The sequence below is a fragment of the Anopheles stephensi genome, chromosome 3 (assembly GCF_013141755.1).
Source record: "Anopheles stephensi strain Indian chromosome 3, UCI_ANSTEP_V1.0, whole genome shotgun sequence".
In the NCBI taxonomy this organism is placed as follows: domain Eukaryota; kingdom Metazoa; phylum Arthropoda; class Insecta; order Diptera; family Culicidae; genus Anopheles; species Anopheles stephensi.
In genome coordinates this window covers 3,331,412-3,352,636 of record NC_050203.1, presented here as the reverse complement: position 1 = coordinate 3,352,636, position 21,225 = coordinate 3,331,412, and the positions used below count along the sequence as shown (strand labels likewise).

Here is a 21,225-nt window from a genome sequence, read left to right as displayed (position 1 = left end):
GATCGTTGCAGCGAAATTAAACCACAATTACTTCCCAACGCCAGGCAACCGACCGGCCGGACTCGGGTACAACGCACCCACACACGCTGGTGCACGCTGGGCCCATGCTCCGGTTATCTTGGTTTCCGCTTTCCGCCACACGCTTTCCCAGCGTTCCAGGCGCCAGTTGTGGCCGGATGGTAGAGAGATTAGTTAATGCCTTTCCCTGATGCCCTTCGGCTTCGGGGTGCGCTTTTCACACGATATGCCTGCGACAGGCCAAATACTGTGCGCAGAGATAAGGTTTCCACCGGTTCCCCCACTTTCAGCCGCCTCCATTTGTTCGTATTGGTTTGCATAAGTTTATGGTTTAAATTAAATTTTCCCAACCTTAACGCTAAGGTTGGTCAAAGTATGGGTGAATGTGTGCGCCCGAACTGCCAAGCTGCGTTAAAGGAAATGGAGAGATTTTTTTCCTCTGTCGTTTGGAAGCTTGCTCAACGATTGTTACCAAGGAATATATATCTAAGCTCATGTTTGCCATGGTAGTCTTGTGAATGGAGACAAAAATTAATGATTGCATACATTTAGGCGTTTAGTATAAGGGTTTACTTAAAACATTTTTCGCGCCGAAAACTTTTCAATCTGCACTGGAATAAGAAAGCATTTAAAAGTTGGAAAGCAAACATTGCATACATTCGGGCGTGAAATAATGTCTTGAGTCCAGTTTGCAGTTAAACTGTTAGTTTAACAAGAAATTATGCAATTTGCAATGCAAAAAGGTCTTTCTAAAGCTTGATGAGCTTGAAGTCTACAGCGAATCTATTCAAATTGTTACATTTAACCATGACAAAAAACTTCCCCAAATGACTTTGCGGCTAATTGAAGCCAGTCAATATGGCGTTAGTTTGGTTTTTACGAGCATCATTCCATCAATGCACAATCTTAAATCTCAGTTTTTATTTTATGACTCTCAACTCTCAGCCCTGCTGTCGCTCGACTCCTTGCACCCCATCCCATCGGTGCAGAAAACTCCACCATTCGGTATGCCTGCCACCATTTATCTCAATTACCTTTAAGTGAAGTGAAATTAAACTCATTCCGCAATTTGCTGCCAGTACATGGGGGACCGAAGAGAAAAGGGGAGCGAATGGGGGATATGGGAAAAACGACGGGACAATAAAATGTTGGAAAAACTTCACATTCCCACCGCTCGTCTTGGGCGAGTCTTTTGCGTGGACCAGAAACAGGGCAAGAAGCGCATACACATTTTCGTTTTTCGGTATTTCCCGAACGCATAAATTGGCTTCCTCATCGGTGGCCAGGGCGGTGTTGGGGTTGAAAGTGCTGTGTCACTCGATTGTAACTTTGTTCCGATTCGCTGCGCCGCTTCTTACGATCATCGAAAACGGGAAGGTTTTGTGCTGAGAAAATGACGAGAAAAACGCACACACACACACCGCACTCCAATCCAACGCCACCAGGCCACCACCCTCTGGCCCACCAAGTTTTCCTTTGCTATCCTATGCTAAGCATCCCTCTTATTGACTGACGGACGGTACATGTGTGCGTGGCGTGACATGGGAAGAGGGCGACGGTAGCGAAGCGTTTCGCACACATTTTGCTTTCATTTTCCAAATGAACGTTTTCCAAAATCGCCCGAAAAGCAGGGGGTGGGAAGATCAATTTGCATCCCCATGAAAAAAACGACAACCCACCCCCACCCACGCATTTTCGGGTGGGGGTTGGGACTGCGAATGAGAGGTAAATTGCCACAAAAAGTAGCTCGTTGTAAACTGTCTGTGTAGTACACGTTCGGATGAATAAATTAGAGTAACGAATATCTTGTCTACCCCTTTATGCCCTCCTCCGTACGCTGTTTACATCGTGCTCACCAAAAAGGAAACTGGCTCGTCATTTCCGCTGCCGTGTAAACCCACCTCCACAAACATCACCCTCACAGGAACCTCCATTTTTGCCGAAAGAAAAATAGCTTCCTTCCAAAAAACTCGTGGCTTTACATCGACAAGTAGGATTTTTCAGCATTACTTTACGATTCCCTTCCCACAGCCCCCTACCAGCCCTTGATCTCTCTCTCTCTCTCTCTCTAGCTTCCTATCTAGCTCTCTCTCTCTCCCTTTTACTCTCAGTCTGTGCGCTGATTACTGAGCATATTTTATGCAGATGATATTTGGCCCCTTTTGCGACCCCTTGGGTTGGGTGTGTGTGGTCCAGGAAGAGTGACGAGCAGCATCCTCTGATGATAATGATAATGATGCCGGATGAATGCTGGTGAGTTGTGACTGTAGCTGTGTGTGTGTGTGTGTATTTGCTTTGCTGGCAACGCACGCGAGGAGAAGGGGCGTACAACATGGGTGAGTTGTCTTTGTGAAAAATGAAGATTTGGAGCTTTCGGCTTCAATTGAGGAAATTACCTTTTCGGCGAATCGAAATCCTTTGCACGAAGTTTGCTCACGAGCTAATGTCGCTCAGTTGGTAGCGTAGCTTCGGGAAGAAATTTGGGAGGATTGATCATGCCCATTGCCCCAGCCATCCATTTTCCGGGACGAAACATCGGTGAAACAACATTCACCGAACACATCGCCGAATGGAGAAAACAGGAAGATCGTTTTTACGGCACAAATACATGGCCAGCGTCTGTCTGAAGAGGATGGATTGGGTTGGCAGGATAAGGATTGGGCCGCATTTCCTGTGGCTTGTTTCCTTCACTTTTCCCTCGCTTTCTTTTTGCCTGCTTTCAAAGTAATACGCCACCGGAAGTTGTTTCGCAGTAAAACTGTGCAAATTGTTTCTCCTTTCGGTGGTTTACGGACGGTTTTCAATCCTTCCATTTCTATCGTGAGTGTGTTTGTGTGTGAGTAAGGGTTTTTTTTCTTATCCTGCCTTTATAAGCAATTGAAAACGTTGAATTGGTAAGAAAAGTTTAAGATTTATGAAAGGTTGAAAGTAATAAAACGGCAAAGGATCAGCAAATTTTTCGTCACTGCAGCGCTCGATCGTTCTGGAAACAGCTTGATATTTTACTAATTTATATTTCTGATTCACAATTTGATAGCGGCCATAAAAGTGGATTATTTTGGCTTTTGACTTAATTTTGTAACTTATTTTTTGATGCGTTCAGAAACCACATCCGCAAATGGCTTGATTTTTTAAGATTTTTGGAAGAGCGTTTGAAAAATATACATCATTCACGATTTGTAATAGATACGAGAAAAACAATTATTAGACTTATAGAAGTTCATCCCAAGATTGTAAAACACAAGAGAAAAATGTGACAGGCCTTGAAAGAGGAAAAAACTTGAGACAAAGAAAGAATACAATAAGAAAATCTCACTAGAAGTCAAATAACATTACTTACAAAACAAATTAAAAACCTAAAAATTTTGTTTAGCTCTCATCAGTTTTCGATTTGACACACAGAAAAGAAGCTAAACACCGATGTTTAAATTGAATTTCGATAAAATGTCCTAAGGACAGGACAAGACACCGGAAGAAAGGGCCATTTTAAGACGAAAAATCATTTGCAGGCCCAATGTTGTATCAGACCGCATGCGGACATTCTTCCGCCCACAAACTCATTTGTCTCTTCCTTCGTTCGATTCTCAGCTGCAGCTGCTTTATCTTTATCATTATCATTTCCTCGTTTCACTCAAACCCCCATTTTCCCCATTGCACACCCCTTCCTACTCCCCACCGAGCCTGATGATGTACGGGAAATGGGTTGGGCAGGTTGATGATTATCGCCCATCGAAAACGACCTGACGCTGGCAAATGGGTTTCGTATGCAAATCATGACCGCTCATATAACCGAACCGGGTGCAGCAGTAGCAGCTCCACCACCACACCACTTGGTGGCAACCGCAATCACTATCAAAAGGATACCGAGACCATAGTTGTCGCCGTTTGCGTCAAACGAACGTCGCGGTACTGTCGTGTCACATTAAAGGGCACTTTCCGCTCGAGTTTGGATGGGGGCGAGCGCGCGCGCGCGTGTGTCCGATCTGATCTCGAGCCTCAACGTGTCGCAATCGCTTTTTCTCTGCTGGGGTGGGCAGATGGAAAGATGGCCCCTGAAAATGGCCCACCCTTTGGGCTGATTGCGGCCTGGTAAGATTGCTTTATTATCGGTTTGAAGGCTTGCCAAGACTTTCGGTTAAGTCTGCCGCTGATGGAGTGGCCGTTCCCCTCTTTTAGATTATTGCGGTACACCCCTTACCACCCATCAACACCCTTGGAAGAACACTTTCCACTTTTCCCGGTTTGAATCTCCAAATGAGCAGGGCGGAAAGAACAAACACAAAAAAGAAGGAAAACGGGGAGTGTGTTTTTGTGGCACGAAACGAACCGAAATTGGCCGGAACCTGGCAGCAGGATTGGAATTTGATTCCCGACGAAACGATACGATCGCAAAACGCTTGGTGTGGTCGGCGCCATCGTTAGGTCTTCTGGGGGCTTGGAAAATGGGCTCTCCCGTAGCACAGTGCCAAGTGAACCACAGGACAGGTGATTAGAGAAATGATAGCCATCGGATAAAAGCTTCCCGAGATTGAGGCATTTTGAAGGATTGGCTTCTGCCAGCGTTGGCCGGGATTAGCGTCGAGTCGTTACGGTTGAATGTGGAATGTCAATAATTACGTGCCGTGAAACAGCGGACCCATAGAATGTTCAATTTGATCACTCACCGGCCGAGATTGATTGGTGAACGGTATTCGCTCGGGTTACATGAACGGAACGAACACATTCACTTCACTGTTCCCAAGCCTGCCGACCGGATTGCGTTCGAAATCAGAGCGTGTGTTTTCCTAGCTGTGGGTTAGTGGATTTTCTCAACCACCGCTGAAATCAGGGCAGGGCAGAATGCACAGCAGAAGGGAAAATGGTCTAATCAACGCGCAAATGTAATCACATACTCAGCGGCAGAAAACAAAGCAATGCGGAACGGTGCTTACATCGGGAAGCATTCCACTCGCTGATGCTTACAAAAATACATGCATAAATACACGCGAAAGCTCCAAGCGCAATTGTACGCACGGTTTGCTCACAAAGAATGCTTTTTCGGGTTGTGTGCATCCATTTTTGCGAAGTGGATAGCCAACTGGTCTGGCGTTGGGTGGTTGTGTGTGTTACAGTGCGTTCCAAAAAACTACACACTAAACATAAAAAAGCGTTTTGTATCGATGAAGACGCCTGGTGTTTCATAATATTTGTTGAAATTTTTAATTTTAAATATTAATACTTTACTGTTTTAAATGATTAGCAGAAAAAAAAAACACAATCCACGCACCAAATCGCTTGAATATCAATGGTGCCTTGCTCAGGATTCCAGGCCCAAAATTTCAATCGACTCCCCAATGCCCAACATATCGATAAAATTTCGTCACGCACTGTACATTCACACACTGCACGTAACACCGAAAGAAAGAGCTTAATATTGCATTGCCCACAATCGAGCTGGATGGGCACTCGCATTGTGTGTGAGCGCAATCCAACTGCTAGAAAGTTAAATATTCCGAGAAAAAAGGGATCTATCATTGGGTGGAAAATTTCCAGCAAACGGTTTCTTCCCCCACCGCGGCCCACACCCACGGCCCCCCCCACTGGCTGCCACTTCTCTCGCTTCAGTAGTGGAAATTTATGCTTCACCCCATCCAAAAGCACAAATACAGCGTTGATAGCGTTGGCGTTTGCCGAACAGACGAACAGTCGATGCACATTACCTCCATTATCGGTTCACATGGCCGTGCACGAAATGGTCGAGTGTTTGAACTCCCAACCGGTACAAAACAAAATGCTGGTACAAACGACCATCGTAGAGCGAACAAGAGTATGCACCGCCGTCTCTGTCGGCCCACCTGCCTTGCTGCCCATTTATCGAATATTCACAACCGGTTTGGCAGGCGGTCGTTGTGCATTTCCATCGCTTCATTGTTCGCCGTGCACAATTCACGATCGAAAGATGTACAGTGGGAGTGAGTGCAAGAGAAGGAGAGAGAGCGAAAAAAAAAACAAAACGACGGACAAAGAAACGTCCGAATGCACACAATCGAGTCGCAACAAAGGATCTGTTTCGAGGCGTTCCGTGGAAAAAGTGTGCAGAATTTAAGGGTTAGCTAGCCAGATCGAGCCCATCCACCCGGGGTAAGAAACACGACTTTCCTTTAATGTGTGTAGCTTGTTTCTTGGAATTTTCGAACTGCAGAGAAACAAAAAATCGACGAGCCTTGATCCTTACAAATGGTTTAAACAGTCCCTTTCCATCCCGGATTGCCTGTCAATCGTAATTAGCAACCAAGCGATCCGAGAACGACATGGTCATTTCCGATTACCGTTGGATCGCTTCAGCCGCATTGTACCGCCTTGAGGACCGCCGTCTTACGGAAAATGTTGTGGTAAAAAGGGGATCCTTTAACTACTATGTAGCGCCGTGGTCGGGTTTTCGATCGATGAGGACGATTTCATCGATGCGTTGCCGGTTGGTTGCGGGTTTGCCACAGCTTAGCTTCTACACACGGTGGGCCTACCGTCCGACGGGCGTCCATGCAGGGCAACTGTGGAAGGAAATCATATCGGAAGCGACGGTACTGAATATTCATGAGCGATTCGGAACGGAGATTATTTGATCGATCATTGTTTCGTTGTAGCTCTCCGTTGCGTTGCCGAGCATGTATAGATGTGTGTGTGTAGAGGTGTATGTACGGGCGTATTTTGTAGTTAAACTTGCACCAAACACAGCAAACACGACGGTTTTTGGCACAAAATGTGTGTTCGCCTTGAGGCAAAACCAAATGGCTGGTACGTTTTACTTTTTTGAAGTTCTTCCAGCCAGGCGAAAACTCTGTGGAAAGCTCTCCTTACTCTCTCCGGATCGCTTCCCCCTCTCTCCCCTCGCTCCTTTGCCTACCATCACAGTATGTTACGCGTGTGTGAAGGTACGCGTACAACCCTGACGGGCGTGTTTTCACACGTACAAAGTTGCTATTTCGTATGTATGCGGGGCGTTGTTTGTGTGCGTGAGACAGGAACCAGAGAAAAAGAGCGGATAAATAAGAAACTATACACCCGGCGGGCGCTGGTTCGTTGGAAAAGGTTAGCGAAGCATTTCGATTAAGCACGCAAACATGAGCACCCGGGAATGAACGAAACGCTTCCCCGCTGCCTTCGCAGCCAGGTTTGCGCTGGGAAAATGTTCCAAACCATGGTTCGAAAACCATCGGCACCAGCCAGCGTCCATTGTTCGACGTATAATGCTTGCAGCGAACGAATTGCCGGTGGGATGATCCAATGCAAAAACACATGATCGTGGGTGAATGGTGGGGAGTGGACGGGGATGGGATGGAGCGAGTGGCATGCTGCAAATTAAATAATCCATCTATGTCTTGTAAGCACACGGGCAGATATGCATGGATGAAACATATGGCTTGACTTTTAAACAGTTCGTGGAAAACATACAGCGGTAAATGAATCCAATTATGGGGAACAACGTTTTTCGCCGCGTGATGGAGGCGCCTGGTGTTTTATAAAATTTTATAATTTTATTTATGATTTAGCATAAAAGGAACCGATGAAAAATTATTAGAAAAATTATTTCAAAAACCATGTACCGAAACAAATCGTTGTTCCCCATCCAATTAAAAATAAATTGAATAAATTGATCCTGGTGCCGTGACCAGGATAGTATCAACGCGGTACTATCAGCACTTCGCGATGAATGCACATTCTCACGCCCCCTTTTCCCAATCGCTATCAATTAGCGGACCCACACGCACGGCAAACGTATTGCCAATAAAAAAGAAAACACGCGCGCGCGCGGACGCTCATTAATTGAAGCACAAAAGCAAAATCTCCGCCCGAAGAAATGAGGCGGCAACCACCGAAAAGCTTTCCCAAAGTAGCATAATTAATGAAACATTAGTGCTCGAAAACGATAAATTTGTGTGCTCAATGATTTATACACAGCCAAACCCAACCATCGAGCGAACTCGGTCGCACCGTGGCCATCGTGTCAGGGTCGTGATTCCTTCCAGGCACGTACCGTGCATATGTGCTCATATCGTACTATACTTGCCCGGTGTGAGTTTTCCAACCACCCATTAGCTCCGGGAAGAGGGCGGTGGGTAGCGCGGGTGGTGTGTCCGTCCGGCTCTAACTAAAAGCCAAACAAAACTTGCCATGTGATGTCATGGGTGCGTTTGTGCTATTATTTATTGATGCCATTAAAAGCGCACGGCTGCAACTACAAAGTTGCATTTCTGTTACTACTGTTGCTGTTGCTGCTGCTGCTACTGTTATTGCTGTTTATCGTGCTCAGCACAACGACTGCAATCGATCGACCTCGATACGACGGCGGGGAATTATTCACGATCCCACGACACACACACACACACCCGGCGTCAGCGACGGTCGAGCAGGATGGGGCATTAGCGGGTGTTTGGGCCAAGCCCGAAGCGAAAGGACGGCCGTGGAAATTGTTGCACCATCAGGCAGAACGCGCCGAGCCAACGAGTTTGGGGCAGCTAATTTCATAAATAAAGTAAATTGTTTGATGAGTTTTTGCCAAACACCGTGTGTACAAACACCACGAGCGACCGCGGGCTACCGTTTCGTTGTCGTTCCGTTCGCTGATGGGTTGATGTGAATTGGTTTTGTTTGTGTTGTTAAAACTTCCACCCCTTTATGCGAGCGGCCGCCTCTCGGGGTGACAGGAAGTCGTGTCACCCGGGTGACGTATGCGTCAACAGGCCGTGCGACATGTAGTACAAATTCGTTTAACTTCAGCGTGCCTGCCTGCAGTTGTTGCAGTGGAAACGATTTGTTGCAGCTGACGCCGGCATGTTCGACTGCATGTCTCCGCTGGAGTGGTTTTAATGAGCGATAGGGTGTAAATTTCCAACGCTGGACGCCGAACATTGCCAAACAGTGCCACAAAGTAAAGGCTTCGTAATAACAACCGAGTTGTACTATTAACAGCAACATGTTTCTGCATAAAAACTCCTCACCCTAGGCTCCAGAGATAACACATAACGGACGACATGAATAAAAAATCACCCATTTCATCATTTGTGCTGGAGTGTGTCCTAAAGCGAAGGCAGTCAACTCTTCATTAAATTCTGCAATTATCATGATTGCAGCAGCGCACCATAGACTGCTGAAACATTGCTCCATCCCGAACAAAAAGAACGCGCTATCGAAATTAAAATCCAGGTATAAAAGGAAGCATTTCCACTCGTCGCGGATGCAGATGGCAGCACGGAGTGATTCATTTCATCGCGCTAAAGCAAAAAAAGGACTCATGATTCTTCCACAGTAGTGAGCAATTTTGATTGACACGGCGAGTAGCGCAAAACAACGCAACGAAAAAACACACTCCTTAAAACCACTTCCGTGTGCATCGCAACGGAAGTAAGCTTACAGACACACACAAAAACAGAGTTCCTGCGAGTGCAAGATTGTCCCTCCACGTACTACTCACCGTCAAGCTTGGCGTCGAATTGCTGATGGTCATCGTCGTGTGTCGTCGTTGTGCTCCGACTGGCCGTCCATTCCTCTCGATGGGCATATTTATCGCCGGCCTCATCCGTCCTCCAGCTTTTCGACGAGCTGCGATGGCGTTCTTTATCATCGCGCTGCCATTTCGCGACAGCGTCCGTGGCCGCGGTCAGCTTCCGGCGTCCATCAGGGCCGGCGTTGTAATCCGAAACCGTGCTCGCACGGTGACGGATGCGGTTGTCATCGTGATCGGCACGATTGATTCCTGGCGATGGGTCCGCACATTCGTTATGTTTCCCATTGTCATCGCGCGGCAGCGCCGTGCAGGAAGACGACGTAGATGCTGCTTTCCGCATTCGCACCCGATCCGCATTATCTCGATCCGAGTCCGACGCTAACGAAGGTATTGATTCCTCCAGCGTGAAGGTGGTGGCGGTCGAACGGGAATGAGATTTTCGTTTCGTAGACGCCTCGAGTACGATTCTGGACGATTGCGACGAAAGCGATTGTTTGGACTCGTTTCGACGAGCTGCGGAGCGCTGGTGGTCCTTCGGGTGCGTCCCAAGGGAGGAAGGATGTGATTGGATGGTGGAAGTTGCATCGGTCGCGTTCGAGGTGGTCGTATCGCACTCGGAAGACTGTACAGCGGGCGCATAATTATGCAGCGATGGATGACGGTGATGACGTGCGACACTGCCCGCATCGACGGCCAGCGTCAGCGCACCGTCGGTTGAGTCGTCGTCCAGAAATTCTATCTGCTTGATGGAGAGCCGGTGAATGTGGCCCAGCTCACTTTTCACCTTCCGCAAGTGTAAGGCTTGAGCGTCCAAGAAAAGCTGAGTGCGGAGAAGCAAAGAAAAGCACATACAATCAAATTGATGAAAAGTGTTATTTCAAGTGTTGAAGAATATTAAGAAGCTTTCGAGCGAGAGAGAGCGAACGAGAGTGCTCGAAAGAAAACGACACTACGCCAAAGACGAGGCGGCTAAGCATTATTCATTCGTTCTTTTAATCGTCTCAGGTGTTAACTTGACAGCGACGCGAAGCCACAAAGGCACTTGAACGACGAAACGACTCGGTTCAACAAACTGCTCGTCAGCAATGATTGTCACCGTTCCGCGAAAAACTTGACACTTGAAATATTCTTGTTCGGGGAAAGTTTAAACCACTCAGCGCTTGAATGAAGCAGCTGAAAATCTCGTCTTTCACAAAAGTTGTATCCATCATTACTATCGGCGGGGACCGCTGCTGCTCGGATGACAGTCTGTGGCAAAACCCCCGGTAACAAAGCCATCAAACGGAAATGTGCTGTTTCGTGAATTGCATAAATTTGGGGGCCGTTTTTTGTACGACGAACGGATTACAAGTTTTTGTTGGTGTCGCCGTAAAGTATGCAATGGTTCTTATTAGTGCTTCTACACAAAAGCTACACAGCAAATTGAACGTTCAATTCAATATTAAATTTTACGCTTAAAAGACACACCCGGACCTACTTTTTACCTACCTCAAGCTTCTGATTCTCCAGCTGAGCCACCATTAAACGCTTTTCCAGCTCGGCTCGCTCGCGGTCCGCCCGCCTCAGCTTGCTTTGCACTTCCTTGAGGTTCCGTTTCAGATCGTTAATCAACACCAGCTCAACGTTCTTCTCGTCGACCGCGAGCTTTAATTTCGTAATATCTTGCTCCATGGTACGACAGCGTTCCTTCATCGCTTCTTCCATCCTTTGCTCGGCCTTGTTGTTCACCCGGAGTTGTTTCTGTGGAAAATGGGAGCAGGCAAAGAAAAAAGAAAACAAGAACACGCTTTTAGATGAAACAGCTTCGGCCAGCTTCGTTAGGCCGAACGGAAAGAAATAAAAATATACACACACACACACAACAAGCCGTCAAGCTTTGACAACCGAGCGATAGGTTAGTAATTAAAAGGAAGTGATAATTATTCGACGCGTTTCCGTCTGCCCTCGTTTATCGACACTCACGCACACACACAAGCATAAAGCAACGCGCAAGACGATAACGAATCCGAGAACGATCGACAATGCTGTCGGCAGCAGAGGCAAAACGGGATCTGGCCACGGCACCGATCCCGGCTCTTCCAAAAGGGATTTGAGCCAACGGCCTCCGATAGGGGGTGATTAACGTGTGGAAATGAAACAGTTCCGGGAAGGCTCATTCCGCACGTACGCATTACGCTACACAAATACACACATTAAGACCCACATCGAACGGTTGCCATCCGAAATAGGGAGATTAGTGCGCTTAGGCCTCTATCTTGTGCAAGAAATTTATCGCCATCTGGCGTCTTATTGACAACGCAGCGCGTGGCGACCGTTGGCGGGTGCCGGAAATATGTTACTGACTCAGCATCTCCCCTGGATCAGGATCAGCCAACGAGTGCGATGAACGTTTCCACAAACAAAATTACCTCCCAGTTCACCTTCGCCCCCCCCCCCCCCTCCCTCAAAACCGAGTCTCACACCTACGGATGGAGCGGGCTTATGTGCTGGGAATGTTTTCCGATGGCTGGATCGCTCAGGTCCGGTTGCTGATCTTTCTTATTTGACAACGTAATTGCGTGACCGTCGGCCTTTCGGCACGTGTCCTGTTTATCCTACGGTTGGTTCGGGGCTGGACGTCGGGCTAGGTGTTGCGAGTGGCAAAGAGTGTTGCGGCTGTGGCTGAGTAATTACTACAATCAATCAATGTGTGTGTGTTTTATCAGTCGAACGTGTCCTGCGGTTGCCGGTGCGCATTACCGTCCAATGTGGTCGATGTCAACGAGCGTCCTAACAAGCGCCATGTGGGAGTATGTGTGTGTGTGTACGCCAGATGTCTCCGGACTGTTGTTTTCTTATGGGAGGTGTAATGTCTGCCCGGTCAGTCTGTCCCGGCGGTGGTGGATCGGTACCGAAGAAATGGTCCGGAAGAGAACATACCGCAAGACAATTGCTGCACAACTGCAAAATAATCACCGTACTTGGGGACAGCATGGACAGTTATACATTTACGAAGGACACGGCAGTTGGGCGCACTTGACCAGCACAGTGGTTTGAGCAATCGAACAACGATGAGGTCAGTGTTGGATAGCTTCCATTGTCGATCGATGGTTTGCGCTACAATCATCGTTCGGCCTTTGAATGGTGAGGTGACCATTACCAACACCAAAAAACCCGGAAGCAGTGGGCTTTCCAGGGAAAATTACAACGTAAACAGCACACACAAAAACACGAAGTACCACAGTGAGTGTTTGGAGTTGTGTGTGAGTGTGCGTTTTTTCTCTCGCTCTGCATCTATTTTCATCAGCCCATCCCATAACTTTGCCTCTATTTATTAACCTCGGCTCTGGTTCGGAAGCGAGTTCGATAAAACTTTTCCAATTTCCTTATGAAAGGCGCGATAAAAAGCGGTAAAAAGAGTGTGAGACTCTTGCGGGAAAAGAGGACGCAAGGTACAAAAGAAAGAAAGAAAAAAAGGACACACACACCAGAAAAACACATATTCATCAAGGGAACGAAAAAGGGTCGTGAAAAGGGTTCGCCAAGGAAGGAAGGTTAGTACTGCCCCGGGGGACTAACTACGGTTAAAAACAACATTGAAACATTGATTAATTAATTTCCTTCGCGAGTTTCACGATGGCGGTTGAAGTTCGCGCGCGGATGATGAACTTGCTTCCGCCGAAAGCTTGGTCGGTGGTAACGTTTACGAACGCGCTGGAAGTTCTAAGACCAGAAATATGTGCTTTTTATATCAGATTTTTTCGTTGTTGGAAGTTTCATGTTACAATGTCAGCTGACCTATTTTTTGAAGCTCAATCAATTAAATTCAACTCTCCAATTACTAATACAACTTGCGTTACATACTCTATCGTTACAGGTAAGCATCAAAATTCTACAAAGAAAAGCGAGCAAGCAACATTCGCCCAACAGCCTTAAAGCTTAAGCATCTCCTGTTACGCGTAACCTCTGCCCTGGGAAACAATTTCTCGACAGCAAACGCAATAACGATGCGATACGCAAAACTATGCACAAAACGGTGTAAAAGGTAAGCGGCACAAAACTTCATTAATGGCTGCTAGTGTAATTTATGGTCCCATGCCCATTTGAATGCAGCCGGCTCGGCTTTCCCCACCCGGTAGCAGCAAATGAGCTTGAAAGTTGCGCTAGCCTTTCCTGAACGGGGCTGAACTGTTGCTGCTAACCTCGGTTGTCCGGTGGAAGCCAACAAGCAAAAGAAGTACAAAAGGGACCAACGAGCGCGACGACAGTGATTGCTTCACGGGTGCATTGTGAGCCCGGTGGTGTGCATCAGGCCGACCCAGGATTCGCTCGATTCAACCGAAGGCTTTAGATAAGCCATCGCGATGCAGATAATCGGACAATGAATAAATTGTGCTAACTTAAGCGTTCGCCCAGCGCCTATCTTCGGCGCCCGGCGATGGTTGAGCGCGGAAGGTGCGAAAGTCGTTCGGCACCAACGGAACGAGCGTGGAACAGCGATGGGTGAAATAAAATTTTATAGTATCGTGTTAAAATCCGCACCATAATCTTCTGTGCAGCATACCGAAAAGCGTGTCCATTCCGTTGGGTTGAAGCTACGTGTGAAGCTTTACCAGCGCGTTCCATGCTTGCCGATGGAAAAACCCGAGACAGTGAAGAAAGTGCTGGCTTTCAGTTTTGCTTCTCTAAAGCTTAACACCAGCATCGGCGAGCTCGAGGCTCGGGGAATCGTTGGTCAAGATAATGGGAAGAAAAATGATAAATTTTTCTAACCTAAAATCGTACCAGAGCGAACTCACTCTCTTTCTCTCTGGGGACGGTAGTCGCTCGTTCTATAAAAACCGTACAAAAATAACCTCACTTTTGGGGAAGCTGTAGCACACGGACCGGGCAAGGGAGATGCTTGCAGAACACAAAGAACACACTAAAGGAAAGAGAAAAAAGAAGCAGTGAAACGATGAGCCTTAAAAGAAACTAATTACCTGCAGATAATTAATCTGCTCCGTTAACTGGGCGCTTTCCTGGGCGTGCCGGTACCGATCGTCCTGCCAGTTTCGCTGCAGCAGCTGACAGTTCCTAAAGGCAACAAAACAGAGCACACACACACAGAAAAAAACGAGGTAGTATGAGAAGAGCAAGAAAGAAAGAGAGAAAGAAGGAGATGGGTACGGAAGAAATAATTATTATGATTGTGACGAAAAAGTTTTATCCCCTCCGCGAACACAGCTCAGTGGCGCCAGTTGCGAGCGAAGAATTAGTCCACCGGTAGGTACGTTGGCCCAGACCAGACCAGAAACAAGAACCAGAACGCAATAGAAGACTACTGGATGGATAAAATACTGCCAGTTGAAGGGAGTTGGAGTTTCCGGAATGGGATACGAGGAGCAAGTGAGCGGCGAGTTTTGACAAATAGTACAAACACACAGTTCAGTTGCGAATTGGAAGGGCGAGAAACGCCACTGCTCTGTGCTAAAACGACAAAAATGGGATCCCAGAGGGACAGGCGCTCGTGTCATAATGTGGAGGAAGCGGGCAAATACGACTGTCTAGATCCTTTCTCTTCTAACACACATACACCTGAGTCCAGAGCTCAAGTTCTGGGTTTTGTGGCTCTGGTGCAGGAATATTATAAATACAACCCCGTTATCGTTAAACGGAGAAAACAGACACAAGAAAAAAAACACCCCAAGTTAAGGTTCATACTGGCGGAAAGGGAAGGACTGCGCATGAAACCGGCGAGGGACGGCTTTGCAAAGAAAATGGCGAACGTAAATAAGATATTTCGATGTATCTAATGAGGATTCATTTAGCTGCGCTTCGCTGAACGAAAACGATGGACGATGATTTAATGCTGGCGATTAATTTGAAACCTTCACATTCACGCGTCCCCGTCTCGGCGAAAGGAGTGCCCGCAGGGAAAGGGAGCCAGGCCAGGCCTTATTTGTCTCATACCGTTTCGTAGACCGAGCGAGTTCGCTCGCTCCCCAGAGCAGAAGCGGAGAGACACCGGAAAAGATTTTTCATTCTATCATCTAAACGACGAGCTTTATCCTCCCTCCTTTTGGTTAGTGCAGGGGGGGCGATGAGTAGGAAGGGAAGAGGGCTAGTGGCAAACAGAACCGTTTAATGATCGGATGAAATATCCCAGGGACAACCACCACCACCACCATCCAACTCGTACTTCTCCATCGAACAATAACGATGGACAGTGGATTGTTTGCTAATATTCGTCGCTTTTTTCCGCCATCTTACTGTCCGTGCGCCATTTTCCTTCTCGGTTTGTTTTTCACCCGAGCCCGGACTGCCATCCCAACTGGTGCCAAACCAGCATTCTTTCTGCACGGAATACGGAACCGGTATCGGTACAGATTTTGCTTTCTTTCTGGCACGACCGGCGAAGGAAGAAATTGGTGCTGAGATAATAATGGCGGTACCCCGGTACCGTTCTCGCTCTCTAATGAGCCATGGTCATGGCGGTGACCGGCCGAAGCAAATGGACGCCTGTCCCACAAAGACAGCGGTGTTGTGGCGTGGGCAGAAGGGAAGAAAAAAAAACCATTTATGGAAGAAACGGACTGCGAAGAGCAAAATCGGAGGATGAAATCGAAGGAAAACTGATGGTAATTATACTTACGGGCATTCGGGGTTGTCTTGCGCAGCGTTTGTACCATCCTGCCGACGAGAAGAAAGAAGCGTAAATTATTTATTTAGCACGGATGAATTGGATCAATGGATACAATCTGGTGTCGATTCGAACGCGACGCCTAAATATAGGCAATTAAGGCGCGCTCTTTTCAAACCCCGATGCCTTTTCTTTCGGAAACCTTAAAGTATTACAAAAGGATAAAAAACTGTTCAACAGTCTAATAAAAAGAAGCCTGGGAGCTCGGTCGACACGCGTCAGGTGAGGCTTTGATCCCAACCAGTGGTGCTTCTAGCAGGTGTACACGCGCAAGAACGAGAACCCGGCAGCCCTGGCATGATTTATTGTACAATCACACACGTGTACCGGTGAACCGGTCGGGGTTCGAGGAAGCGCTTCTCTATTGGAGCTTTGCGGAAAACGACTTGATTGCCTTTCCCTTTTTCGGGGGTTTACGGTTTCAGCGCAACGGAATGAGAACCCACCCATCGATCATTCCTGTGACAAAATATATACGATAATATATGCCCTTTGCTGGCTGGGCTTTCCCAGCACGTCGACCAACTTCAACCGGCTCGGGATGCTGTAAGTAGAGCTTGATTCCTGGTGCCTGGGAGATTTTTTTATACTCTGTGGCGAAACAGCTATTGTAACAACAGCCTCACTTCAACCATTTATGAACCACACACAGGACCACGCTGAGGGAAGGAAAAGAAACAGAGGTACGGGAAGCCCGAAAGCGGGTTAGATTGAGGCACGTCTTTGAAATATATCCTCGCCCAGAAGTAGCGGGATTGGGGTGAGGGGGGAGACCTTTCCATATCTCACCTTCACGAAACATGAGTTACACCGTGAGTCGACAGGTATTGGTAGTTGCTCCAAGGGCTCAGGTTTGCTGTTCTCTGCTCGGGCCGGTTCGGCGTGTGTATCGAATATCCCTTCAACCAGGCCCGGTTTCACCAAAGAGTGAGATGTTTTGTTATGCGAAAAATAATGAGTCCCTTTTGGCCTCGCCTGGTCGGACAAAACAGGGTGGGCTGGAAAGCGAAGGAAAGGTGAGCGCCATAAATCTACAAAACTTCTGGAGCACAACAACAGCCTGGCTCTTGTTGCGGTTTTCCCAGACCCAGCCCACTGTGCAAAACCACGTAATGGACGCGGTTCATATGTCTCCGGGGCTTAAGTATCACAAGGCACAGCGCCCTCTATACGTTCGGTGCGGGGGGGAAAACAGTTCGTTGGTTGGAAGTTACGGTAAGAACGAAAATCAAAATACGTTCGACAGCTGATTTCAAAACAATTTCACGTTTGATTGATGTATAGGGTGAGCCACACAGAGAGAGAAAGAGCGAGAAGGAGTGTAATGAGGCTTTCTTTCTGCGGCACCGGCAACGCAGGGTTTGATTATTTCGAGCACCGAGCAAAGAAAGCGTGAAGGTGCTGCGGGCATCAAGCGTCATCAAAAACGCGTCCCAAAAAAAAAACCCGGTCGGAAATTGATGCCAGTGAATGAGTGAAAGATTTATGGCAGCTTGATTTGGTTGGGCGCCGTCGACGGTTGTGTGGGCCGAAGAATTTGTGCCTCGTTAGGAACCCTAATCTGTGCATCGGGTCCGAGCCCAATACTTAGCGCACAAGAGTGGTTGCTCCATTTTCGTTCCCCCCCCCCCCTCTCCCTCCTCTTTTCCTGGGGTGTGCCATATGTTGATCCAAACCTTCAAGCCCCCGTGTTTTTCCGCCCGAAAGGGGTTTCGTTGGAAAATCGGTTCTTCAGTGCTTTTTCGCGTCGGGGCAAAAAGGAACGTAAGTGGCCTGTGGCACTTCAAAGAACGGACGGTAAATACCATTCTGTAACTCGCTGTTTTCCATTCACCGGAAAACATGCGCCTTCTTTCTCTCTCTCGCTTTCTCCCTTTCATCAAGGGGAAAATAAAAACTCATCGTCGATAGTACTTCCTGTGTACATACACACGCCAACCCACCTACAGACGTCGTCCAAAAGTACCACCAGCAAGGCTGAGCTTCAAGGGGAAAAAGGGTTTTTTTACAGAGATTACGGAATATTCTCACATGCTCATGAATATCCCCAGGATCGACCCTTTTCACGCATACGTAGAACATATCGGGCTCGCTGAAGAAAAAAAAAACAACCAAGAGGTAAGAATTGAATTTATTCGTCCCTTTCGCTTTCGCATCACTTTAGATGCGGCGAACAACACATCTTCTTCAGAGTGCAAATGGACACATTTTCCTCTCGCGTAACAATGGCGAATTTCGGGGCAAGATCCCCTGCCGCCTTGGGTTGGGAAAGGATAAAATATGCATCCGTTAATATATTGGTTCCCGGACGTACGCACACACAGACACACGCGCTTGCTCACCTCAGCAAACCGACCCCAAAGGTTTGATCCTCTCCTGGGTTTTGCCCGTGGAGCGTGGAGTGTAGTGTAGTACACCCTGTTCTTTACGCCGCTGTTGCGAGGATTCTGAGCTCCTGTGTGTGTATCTGTGGAGTGTGCTCGTACATGTTGAACTATAAAGCTCCGGAGCTTACCGATTACTCGCCATCACTATTGATGTTGGCGTTTTAGTCCACTCAAGCTCAAGCAAGCCACCAACCCACCCAGAAGTAGCTGCCGATGGTTCGAAAGGTTCCTCGTGGCGACGAGCGTTACGTTTACTGCACGTACCCACTCGTTCGTTCCTTGCTGGAGCACTCTTGTGCTTTCTCTCCGCGTACCGCCGTCCGATGGGTCGTAAGTTTTCCGTGGAGCAACTTCCACGCGTGAACGGAACTACTCGTGACGGGTTTACCTGGTGTGTGTGTGTGTGTGTGTGTGCGAGTGCGCGCGGAAAACTATGAAACTCTTGTTGAATCCATTCCATCCGTTTCGAACCGCTCAATACATTACACCGCCAGATAGAGTAATTCCGGGGCTGGAAGTTTCCGGGGACATTTTGTGGCAAACAGCGTGCTCTTGTATCGCAACAGCATGTGAGGTACGTTCGAGCCGAAGTTGGTTCGTTCCTTCCTAGACTTGCCCAGAAAACTTTACATTTCAAGAAACATATTCCGCCGAGACATGGGGCCTCTGTGTGGCTGGGGGATATGCCCCGTTGCGGCCTAGCAGTGCGCACTTGGAACTACCGGCATAAAGCGCCGGGGTTCGAGTAGCACACACAAGCGGTCCTTGAGAACGGTACAAGCACCGCCAGAGTAATTCTTTCTTCCCGAGAGTGCGGATACACATAAAGTTCCTGCACACGTATTTATCGATCAATTGTTTTGTAGCTGCGAAATGGTGTTTGCTGTTACTGCCATTATTTAGGTTGTTAACTTCACCAATCGCCATCGATGCCATTATCCGAACGCGACAGCACTTGTCGTCCAGGGCTTTACTTCCAGTGCTTTGCTTCTTTTCGTTCGTCGTTCCACCCAGCGTTTCGTGGTAAGATGCCATCGTTTCAACCCCTTTTCAGTCTGGAGCGCCTGCTGGTAAACAACCTTGTCAGAGACTTTACTAACCCTGCTGGCTGCGGTACAAGCGCCGAGCGAGAAAGAAAACCCCACCACCGGTGTTCAAACAAACCGGGCTCTACGCTTCGGTGTAGCAGGTCCTCGAGCAATGAAGATTAGGGCTGCCGCACAGTGTGCCGATGGGTTCCTGGGGTAAAGTACCATCGTGACACACGTGCAATCACGAGTAGCCAATGCACGAGGCCATATCCAGCATAAAGGACCTCTTTATCCTTTCGCTCATCAGCAGCTCTTCCTTCCACTTCCCATCGACAGTTGCGAATATTGACACAAAGTGATAACTTTTTCGCAGAAACTTTCCCAAAAGCCTGCCCGCCCGATTCGATGCCACGTGTGCAAAACAACTTCCAAGGATGTCTCTCTCTCTCGCTCCTTCCCTCGATCGGCCCCTTTTGGTCGGCAGATCCGACGAGGATTTGTTGGATCTTCGGGGTGGGGAAGGTGTAGCGCTTGTTGATGCTTGCTTCCGGCTGGGTGCCAGTAGGAAGAAGACTGATTTAGAGCTCACTCGTAACCTCGACACCGAGCGCGGTGGAAGCAAACCTGGGCCGGGCCATATCCCTCGGGTTTGAGAGGGATTCAAGTTCTTCAAGGTTTCGTGCCGTGTGTTGGGGTGCGTGTATCGAAGAGTTGGCTGTTGTTGTCGAGAGGCAGAACCGAACGGTACCGAAAGTTTGCCACCGGAACACGGTCGAAGGGATGATAAATGTTTATCGATTGCCGGTTGTGCGAGGCCAACTTCTGCCTCGATATAGCCGTGTTTCAAGTTCGGCGCTCGGTGGTCCGGATTCTACCGCACCCCCGGGCAAGGGCAAAACTCCACGTTCTAACCCTCCCCGAAAAGTAGGATGTTTCATATTTTGGAATGGTAATAGTTTTCCTGAAGTCGTTTACATAATTTAGTACCCAGGCACGGTCCGGGGCCAAAGCTCCCGGAGAGTTTCGCAAGGCTCTGCGCAGTAGGAAACCCCGTAGGCCTAATGTTTTCTATGTCGATTCTACATCTACAGCACACACACACACATGTACAGAGGAGCGTGTACAGAAGGTTCCTTAGTCCGGGAGAACTGCATCAACATGAAACAACAGCCCCGGGGCATGTGTATGCGAAAGTGGAAACGTTCCTTCTTTCGTGCCACGTATTTGCGATCGATCGGCTGACTGTTGAGCTCGGCAGGTACTTCATCGGTGTACGGTACGGAAATTGGTCTGCATTAAAGTAAAGAGATTTTGGCCAGCTACGTACTGTTACTGCAAATCAATTGCCCGAGGTCCTCTATGGGAGGTGGCTGAAAAAGTACACTTGTTTTTGAGATTTTATACGCAAACCATTGTTTGAGAGATTGCTTAGATTCAGGTGGAGAAGAAGCTTGACAGCTTATACCGTAAAAGGAAAGCGCCTAAAGTAATGCAATTTGCATTACAAAATAGCTTTTTCACACTTTTTGGACCAAGCTCAGTGCTCATCATTAGTGGCCAGTGGTACAAAACATTACAAGCACGTTGTGGTATTTTTGATTTGGAGAACGGCAACCAGAGCTGTGATTTAGACGCCAATTTCTG

The 21,225-nt window shown here is 47.9% G+C and overlaps 2 protein-coding genes across 8 annotated transcripts in view; one reads left to right on the top strand and one right to left on the bottom strand.

Annotated features, from left to right (window-relative positions):
• The window catches only part of LOC118509952 (glucose transporter type 1), a 166,133-nt gene that overhangs the window by 40,032 nt on the left and 104,876 nt on the right, over positions 1 to 21,225 (top strand). The gene's annotated exons all lie outside the window — the stretch shown is intronic.
• LOC118509954 overlaps positions 1 to 21,225 on the bottom strand; it is a 42,353-nt gene that overhangs the window by 13,006 nt on the left and 8,122 nt on the right. For all 6 annotated transcript variants that reach the window (XR_004905957.1, XR_004905959.1, XR_004905958.1 and 3 more), the window contains exons 3-6: positions 16,116 to 16,153; positions 14,464 to 14,557; positions 10,991 to 11,242; positions 9,470 to 10,322 (exon numbers count right to left, since the gene is read on the bottom strand). Coding sequence is in view for 2 of the 6 variants with exons in the window: in XM_036051314.1 (XP_035907207.1) it covers positions 9,470 to 10,322; positions 10,991 to 11,242; positions 14,464 to 14,557; positions 16,116 to 16,153 (1,237 nt within the window). In the remaining 4 variants the exon portion in view is untranslated. The remainder of the gene's footprint in view (positions 1 to 9,469; positions 10,323 to 10,990; positions 11,243 to 14,463; positions 14,558 to 16,115; positions 16,154 to 21,225) is intronic.